Raw genomic sequence first — 9,989 nt, forward strand, 5'->3', positions numbered from 1 at the left:
TCTTGCTCCGCAATAGGAAGTACTATACCATTAATCGACCACACAATGTTACGTGTCTGAAAACCAAATGACCAGAACATAAATGCAAAAAAAGCTGAAGAACTCAACTCTCGCGCATGGCTTTTGTTGTTATCTGGTATCGAAGTGCCATCTGTTATCAAAGTATCCGCATATCCGGCGTGTTACATACCGATCCACATATTTCGAATGAATGTTCAGATAACTGTATAGAGAATACATGGTTGGTGCCGAGATGGAGAAAGTTTATCCGGTGAGGCTTAGAAAAAGAAAATAGGGCGAGCTTTAGCGAGCCCTATTTTTCTTTTTCGGGCCGAACCGGATAAACTTTCTCCATCTCGGCACCAACCATGTATTCGATTTATCCTGCTTCATGCCGTTGACACATTTTATCAAAGACAAATAATTAATTTACATAACAATATAATTATTCTTGTCGGGCCTCCTGACGACCGAATAACTACCGATTGTGTCACGCTAAAAATAGTTCCACATTAAACTGTTCCTTTTAATACTTTCCTATCGAAACTATTAAGAGAAGAAATAAAAAACGAATCGAGAATGTGATATTTTTCTTGGTAAAAAAATGAAATCAAAATACATCAGCAAAACAAAAACTAAATTTTATTTACCTTAATGACATCTTTAATCCATTGCTTATAACAATAAATGTACAACGATATACACATTCATTGTCTGTTCTTCCATCCCTTTGTCGGAATCCATTTTCTGTTTTTCCATCTCTATTATCGGAATGTATTTTAAACCACACTCTTTTTTTGATAGCGTTTGTATCGAATGCTAACCATTCTGAACCAAAACCCGATTAACGAAACCGTAATCCTGTCGTAGCGAATTATTTTTTATCCCATCATCAGACGTGCATTGTCGAAATAAACCACGGTGGAATAAATTTACCTTTATTTCAGCAGTGCTGAAATATAGCTGTCACGCGCGGCGAAGAATGTTCATATTACTCGGAATTAACTATAAAGTAATCATTTTTAGTAAAATCGAATCAGATTTAACAAAACAAACAATTTGATACCAAGATGTAATATAGTTTTTACACATACTGCAACTCAAAAAGCAAATAAACATTATTTACAAATATTAAGTGCGCGTACTCGTGACGTCATCATTAATACGTCATACGACACAATGCATGTTGTTTCACGCTAAAGATGCAGTTGTTTAGTGTCTTTTTTTCATTATTTCTTAAAAATCGGGGACGTAGAGGTATGATAAACGAAAAACAGGTTGGTTACTGATCTTTTTGTAATGTATTAGGCTCGACACGATTAAAATAATGAAACAATGTTTGCTTAAAATATCTTTGGGATTTTCCGTCTAGTTCGATTTTCCTATTCTATGTTTAAAGAAATAATTTACGACTAAGAAAATTGATGGGATAAATCGAATACTAGGTCGGTGCCGAATAAAGCAAAGTTTATCTTGCTCGTCACGAAAATCTGAACCACTCGCCAAGGCTCGTGGTTCAGATTTTCTAAGCCTCGCAAAATAAACTTTGCTTTATTCGGCACCGACCTAGTATTCTCTATATTCCTATCGAAGTTAACACTTATGAATGACAAACACACACTCCGAAAATCGTTTTTGATTCGTTCGATGCTTTAAAATATAAAAAAATACTGTTAAAACCATCACGTCAAAATTTTTGTACGTAAAATCCTGAGAGAAACTAGATAGTATGTTTTGTCAGAGAAATGACGTCACACTAGATACGTCATAAATTGCGTAATCAAGTAAATAAACATGATAAATACGGAAGTCTGGTTCGGTAATATATTTTTAAGAAGATAAAAATGATGATATATAATATTACGATAACTTTCATGATGCGTCCCAATAAATTTCAAAGGTCAAATATTAGAACATGTTAATCGGCGCGTATGAATACATACTTACGGTTAGATCACGGTCACGTGATGTTCTGCCGGATATCAACTAGTTTATCCGACCCTGCTTTATTTGGTCAATGTTTGCAATCTGAGGCAGGAAAAAAATGTATATGACTGTACTTGATAATAGAATGTATGTTGTAACATGTTTATACTTTTGTGAATAAATAGTTTGAAACAAAAAAAAAACACTATAAAAGTCACATGTTTTGTCCAATCTTGGTAACACTTAGTCAGATCATTTTTTTAAATGATATCTTGGATCAGTTCGAAAAAAGTTCCGGTCAGGTAAAAAACATTGCCACCAGGGGTCGGGAATTTAGCCTAATATGTCTATAGTCAAACCTTGTAAGCACTCTAAAATTCACATGTATAGTCCACTCTTCATGAAAACTGGTCAGAACATTTGCTCTAATGATATCTCGGGGCTGCACTTAGTAGGTCAGTTCCTTTGTATCTCAGGTGATCGTCTTTGGGGCTTTCAGGCCGCCTTGATAAATAATGTTATTTATAAAAAAAGGTTTAAATTGTTGTATTGTCACTCGTAAGTCGCATACTAGTATTCACCGCAAGAAATGTGTGTTATGAGTATAAGCGAATATGGATAAATTATTTCCGATTGTTACGATTTTTCTCAGTAAAAGCGTATTACCGGGTACGCATCATTACACCCCCTTTACCATTGGTAATGAGGGCTATATAGGAGTCACTTGTCGGTCTGTCTGTCCCGAAAATTTCATCCGATCTTCACCAAACTTGGTCAGAAATTGTATCTAGATGATGTCTAGGCCAAGTTTAAATATGGGTCATGCCGGGTCAAAAACTAGGTCACGGGGTCACTAAGCGCGTTTTAAACCGAAAGTTTGTTCGGACCATAACTATGTCATTTATCGTTAGTTTTTAAAATGAGTTGGTTCATGTGTTCACCATCATGGGACGTTGTGTCATGCGAAAGAATTACGACGATATCACCAAGGCAAATGTCACACTTTGAGTTGAAAGGTCAAAATGGCAATAATGACTCTGTACATTAATTTTGTTCACAGTCGTCGGACGGCGTGTCATGCAAAATAATTTAAGAGTTCAAAGTCAAAATGGCCATAAATGATACTGGCATAATAATTATTAAAAATTGCCATAATTTAGCTTCTCTTGTTTTGTGAAGACGGCATGCAAAATAGTCTGTGTCAATGCAGCATGTGGGGGTATACGTCACGTCTGTGACCAAGCTTTAGATATGAAACATAATGAAATGGAATTTATATGCATATTAAAATAAAACATTTTTTTTTGCTTTATAGAATGAAATAATGGTTCTATTGATCACTTATTAACTTGTTTTCTCCCGTTGATCTGGCCGGCTGTGTGTGTGTGCGCGCGCATGTGAGTCCGTTTGTGTGTATGCGTGTGTAATATATGTATCCCGGAAGCAACCTTTTGGAAAACCCCACTAAGCTGATGGTGCAAATACAGTGTACCCCTTTAAAATCATTTCACAATCACATCCCGTATCAACCGTTCCTATTTCCATATATATCTATCATTGGTTGATATAATGAACCAACGTTATTTGAACCGAAGTGATTAGTGGTTGTTTTTTTTTCTCAACTCGAGAGAGTTACGGGATCAGCCTATTAAAAACATATTAACATTTCCCAGTCATACCAGATTTCCCCCGCCCTCTCAAAGATTTGGAATGAATTGTGCTGCGCTAAAATACTAATTGACTTACGTACACATGTAGCAAGTAATGGACTGTTTTAATCATTCATTAATTTACTCGACACGTATTGCATATATTTTTTTTACCTTTTTTAACTTTTAACTTTCTCTTTGTACGATCCTTTAAAAAATATTCAATTTAACACGATATTCATATAAAAGCCACACAACTTATTTGGCATTGTTAATTTAAGTTTAAATAAGAAACATATTTTATCTATGCCAATTAGAATATATCTGGTGGTTACAAGGTAGAAATCAGTCGTTTTTGCGCCTTTAAACTTAAAAATAATCGCGTTTGTCGAAATGGACGAATACGTATAGAAATCCTACTGTTGGTTTTAAAAGCGGTACCGTTTGAAAAATAATCAATTACTTTCTAACTAGGCTACAGATTCAATTTCATATTTGCCAATTAGAATATATCTGGTGGTTACAAGGTAGAAATCCGTCTTTTTTGCGTTTTAAAACTGAAAAATAATCGCGTTTGTCAAAATGGACGTATACGTATAGAAATCCCACTTTCGGTTTTAAAAGCGGTACCGTTTGAAAAATAATAAATTACTTGCTAATTAGGCTATAGATTTAATGACAGTTTTCCACACTGTCACATTGCATCTATATGTATTGATTAATATGTATTTCATTTCAGGGTCATTGTAGTTCAACAACCGAAACAGCGCCGCGAACTCTTTCTCGGTGCGTATGCGTCAGTTATCAGGATTCTGGTCTCTTTCAAATCTGGCTTGCAAAAAATGCTTTTAACCGTAGTTGTTCGCAAGCGAAACAAAAACGAATGATACTGACGTTTATCATAACTTTGTATTCACGCAATTTCACAATTTTTAAATTATATATCAATTCTGCGTGTTTTGATATGTAAGCTTTAAAATTCGGAAAGAATAACTGCCACACAACAACAAAAAGAATCAAGAGTCAACGGCTAAAAATACATCTTAACGTCAGCATTTATTTTCAGCATTTTTGACGTTACGTAACTTTACGCCAGTACTGAGCGCGACGTTTAAAAACGCCTTGCAAGCGAACAACTAAAAACACTTCAACTGCGACGATTTATGCATTGACTAGCAAAGTTGTGTTATATATTCATGCATCAATGACAGTGTCATGTAAATATTATCCAGCTGTATCCAATATACACGAGCAGTAAAAGTCTGACATAACCGCAATCTAAATTAATGGCCGAAAGAAGTACATAATGTTTTTCCTCGAAAGGCATACCTTTCATTATAATGTTGTTATTGTGTATGTCTATTTGTATGATAGTCTTTGCTCTATAGTTTGGTAGTGTGTTACAAAGCGTGTCATTTTTTTTATGCGCAATTGAACACGCTATTTACACATTTCAATAAAAGGTGAACAGCATTTTAACAAAAATTAAAAGGTCTGACAATAATGGCCTCATATACGTAAATTGTGTTCTTTTGTATACATGCGCTTCTTACAAAAAACGTTAATAATTATTATTTCTTACAAAACGGTTTAAGATATCAACATCAAATTGGGTGCAGTGTTATTTGAGAACATTATCTATGAGAGTGGACTGCAATCATTCACCAATTACGCCCTAATAATTATTTACCACGTGCGGGTGTTTGATTTTGCTTCATGTGCAAATGGAAGCGTAGGAAGAATAATTAATTTGTTTTCATATTACTCTTGTTTAATGGTAATGTAATTAAAAAACGCATGTTTTCAAATATGTTTGCAGATTTGCCAATCGAAAAAACCGGTCATTTAGTTAAACGCAAGATTTACCGCACGCTTAACGCATGTATTTTACGAGTATCACATCAAACATAACGAGCTCTCGATGTGTCATATAAATAATCCCATCCAATAACGCAATCAATTACATAAAATAAAAAGCAAAACAAATTGACGATTGTAAAATCTGTTTTCTTGATTACACATAATTAATCGCATTTATGTATAAATATACACACGCATTGTATTCATGTTTGATTGCATACATGGATGTATTGTACAATTACATATGTGAATGTCATAAACAAATGGAAGAGCATATATCCAGATCAAAAGTAGCAGGCAAATATGTTCAAATTTACCAAACCTTCTGTTTCACCGTTACAATCAAATATAATACAAAACATAATTTAGTACACTATTCATACATGCATCTATTTGACAAATCATATAATGAGTAAAAAGTTTTATAAACATATTGTTAGTTGTGTTTTTTACATTGAAAATAACGTGCTCGATACGATTTATATATGTTTTTGATAGCATAAAACACTTTGAACAGCACATTACAATCCTTATGAAAATTAATTTACATAATACGATCTTAAAACTCGCCTTTGGTACAGTCAAAATTTTAAAAAATAAATTAGGCGCAATTTTCGCCTGAACTAGATTTTTAGCTAAGAAGAGACTTTCTGTAAACGAAAAATACCATAAAAGCGGAAAGTGTCGTCCCTAATAAGCCTGTGCGGACTGCACAGGCTAATCTGGGACGACACTGTATGCACATGCATTAAACACCCTTTTCACACAGCTCGGTCAAAATGAACTTAATGAACAGACTCGCTTACATAATGAAATTAACCCATTTAGGACTAGCGTCTAGAAAAAAGGCCTTGGCAAACAACGTAGACCCAGATGAGACGCAGCATTATGCGGCGTCTCATCTGGGTATGCGCTGTTTGCTTAAAGGAATTTCCGTAAGAAATATTCTAAATATAGAAATAAATATACTAGACATACCTAATGTTGGAAATAAATTGATCTAATTAAGAAGGATGGGAAAATCCACTAGGCATGAATGGGTTAAACTAAGTAATGGAGTGCTGTGATCTCGCAATTGACATCAGAATATAAATCACAAAACAAGCAGCGAGTTCCTAAATAAGTTTTCTTGATTACAAACAAACACGTTTAAGTGGCATATACGGACATAAATATACACGTGCATTTCACTTATTTGTGTATTCATGAGGTGATTTATGTTGTCCAATAACAAATATAAGTGAAGGCCAGTTAATCCATTTCAAAAGTACTATCAAAAGAAGTTGAAATGTACAAATTAATTTATTTTACTATTTAATTTACATGTCTATTACCATAAATATACATACGATAACGTAGTGAATACATTCTTAATTACATTTAACATCTATGCATACATAGTTTATAAGAAGTGGCATTTAATTTACATACAAATTGTTATTTTGTCATAAATGTTATCACTTATCCACTGCGAGCACTACATTTCGTTGAGCACATTTATCATCCCGAACGACACACAACAATCTGAATATTTCATAAAACAGCGTGAAATCTATAAATAGAGTATACAGTCTGTTTTGTTTAAGACTTGTTTTCATTATATGAACGCTAAACATATTTGTATTGTTGTTATTATATTTTGATAATTACTTTACATTGGCTTATCATTTTAAACAAAATGAAACACACGCATTCCCACCAAACACTGAACAAAAACTCGCTTAAGCAAATAAACGTAAGAACTTTGATTTCTAAAAAATACTGTACATATTCGCTAAACAAACTGTTCAAAAATAATTTGCTGAGTGTTTTTGAATGCTGGTTAGCCGTTTTAACCAATATGTGTGACATTATTGTCTTCAGCGGCTTCTTCGATGGTGAAGTCTTCAAGACCTTCCTCAGGAAACGGCAAGATCATCTCCAGCTTAGCCACAGCTACAGCATCAAGAATGTCAATGAAAATATTTTCTTTTGGAACAGTGTCAAAGACGTCAGCGTTAGCCATTATCTGACGGACATCGTATGAAATGTTTGATAGGAACACTTTTATATTGACGTGAGAATATTCTTTGTAAATGTGCGTTATAACATTCGCACCGGAAACATCCATATAATTCACCGTCGAAAAATCAAGAACGATGTGATGCACTCGGCGCATTCGTCGGATCTTTTCATCCGTAACAACCTCCTCTCCGTCTTCAGGGTCGACTGATTCGTCTATCAGAGAGCCTATGGTTGCTATGGTAACGATACTCATATTTCTTTTGTGTAAGTTATACTCAAAGGGTAGCTCTAATGTTGTTCCATAACTGTTTTCCTTATTGACAAACGCCGGATTGTCGACACCTGACAAGGACGTGCGACTACCGGAGCCATTCGATGTTACGCTATCCTTTTTGTTAACAAGAGGTTTGTCGTTACTGATTGTTGCAATTTCAACTGCATCAACAACTTTAAATTCATCACTAGCATCCTTCATTTCATTCACGGTGATTCCAGGGATATCAATGCAGATCTGCCCTTCGGACTTTTGGGAGCATGTGTCCGAAAGTTTTTGTTTCTTTTCTTCCTTTTCGCGTTTCCTTTCCTGCTTTTTGATGAATTTCAACAGTTTCCTTGGATTGACAGTCGCGCTGTATAAAGCTGAACGAAATATTTCCGCACTAGCAAAGAACAAATTGGAGTGGAATCTAAAGACGCGAACGCCCGATATTTCAACGGAGTCTGCATATCTTTTGTGCTCAACAAGTGCTGTATCTCTCACCGTTTTACCTACGCGATATCCCCGTGCAAATTGTGCCTGGAAGACAACTGTGATCAATGAAACAACGACACCAACTCCTAATCCGAAGTCGATGTCCAAGAAGACAGTGCTCACAAGCGTGCTGAACCAAATGACAAAGTCAATCTTGTTGATTTTCCAAAACCGCACACAATCTTTCAGTTGTATAAAAAGACCTTTCAGTGACACGATAATGATGGCTGCAAGTGCCGATTTTGGAAGAGGTTCAAAGAGCGTGCTCATTACCAAAATTAACAGAATCAACAAAATAGTGGAGAAAACCCCGCAAATCGTCGTCTTCGTGTCCATTTGGCTTGCCACCATAGACCGAGGTGGTGCGACTGCCGACGGGAAGCACTTCAAGAAAGATGAGGCAAAGTTGCACATTCCATAAGCGATTAGTTCCTGGCTGTCATCGATCTCATAGTTGTGTCGCTTTGCACAAATCTTTGCCATAGCGATAGTGTTGGCGAAAATCAAGATAGCGAGCACGAAACAATCAACAAAGTATGCATCGGCTCCGTGGAAGCTAGGTAGAGCTGGGGCTGGAATTGTGTTCGGTATCGACTTCACAATAGGCACTCTGAATCTAGCATTCAATTCAGCGAAGTATGAAACGAGTGTTGAGACGATGACAACGATTAATTCAACCGGTATAGGTATGGGTATTTTGTGCTTTACTTTGTCATTCAGATAGTCTTTTACAAACAGGATAGCTACTGAAGAAACAAACGCGATGATAAAAGCGCCAGCAATTGTCTCTGGGATAGCCATAATGATTGCGACAACTGTTTTGACGATTTTAAAAACGCCGGCGTATTTCGGAATGTTAAGTCCAAATATAGGTGCGAGTTGACTTACTGCAATATGAATCCCTGCCGCCGAAGTGAAGGCACTGTAGAAAGAAGCGGAAAGATAGGCGGTAATGAAGCCAAGCCGGAGAAGACCCATGACAATTAAGATGAGACCCGTAAAAAATGTGATGCCCATGGCGGTGTCTTCTTTGTAATCCATAAATTCCGGGATGTCCTCCCAGTGGACAGTTGCATTTCCGGACACGTTTGACATCAGATGCGAGTTTGCGAGTTTGAACGCGTCAGCGTGCCGATCGACAACCGCGGCGCAGACAATGCATATAACAGCGCTGGTCCCCATCGATACATGAGCAGACGTTCCAAAGATCACATACAGAATGACGGGCCACACCGAGGTGTAAAGGCCGTTTTCAACCTTCACGGACGTGAGCAATCCGAACGCAAGCGCCTGGGGTATATGCAGAATACCGATGGTGATTCCTGCGAGGACATCCGTTACAAAGTAATCTTTGAAGTTATAGTAACGAATAACCCTTATCAGCGGCAGATAACCGGCGAGAAACTTGAAGATCTTTTGCTTTGAGCAGTTGCAGCGGGACTTCAAACGATCTGCAATAGACTTCCGGTCGTCGTCGTTGGACATAAGATGTAATTCATCAAACGCCGACTGTGTGAACGGCGCGCGCTTGATGTTTATAACATTCTCAAACATGGCGGTGGAGTAACGACGCTCCCTCTTTGAAGTGGTGGAATTGTCAGCTGACACAGACCTCTTCGCGGAAGGCATTGTTTCCTGCTTCGTGGAAGATATGGTATTCTGAAAGAAGGAAAATTCACATCATGGGATTATTAAGTTTAATTATATGTTGAACGTGTTAAGGTGTTAAGTTTATGAATTTCTAATATAATGAGTAGGAATTGAATTTTTATACGATGATCAAAATACATCGAGTATAA

At 36.4% G+C, this 9,989-nt stretch overlaps 1 protein-coding gene across 1 annotated transcript; it reads right to left on the reverse strand.

The window, feature by feature from the left end:
* Nucleotides 1-5,561: 5,561 nt before the first annotated feature.
* Nucleotides 5,562-9,749, reverse strand: LOC127851541 (prestin-like). Its single transcript, XM_052385372.1, has one exon. It carries the CDS (start codon nt 9,742-9,744, stop codon nt 7,267-7,269), a length of 2,478 nt encoding a protein of 825 aa, XP_052241332.1. The 5' UTR covers nt 9,745-9,749; the 3' UTR covers nt 5,562-7,266.
* Between the last annotated feature and the right edge of the window lie 240 nt (nt 9,750-9,989).

This window comes from Dreissena polymorpha, chromosome 1 (assembly GCF_020536995.1).
Source record: "Dreissena polymorpha isolate Duluth1 chromosome 1, UMN_Dpol_1.0, whole genome shotgun sequence".
In the NCBI taxonomy this organism is placed as follows: Eukaryota; Metazoa; Mollusca; class Bivalvia; order Myida; family Dreissenidae; genus Dreissena; species Dreissena polymorpha.

Excerpts from the sequence above, each read along its gene's own strand:
- LOC127851541 (XM_052385372.1), bottom strand. The coding sequence starts at position 9,744 with ATGTTTGAGAATGTTATAAACATCAAGCGCGCGCCGTTCACACAGTCG.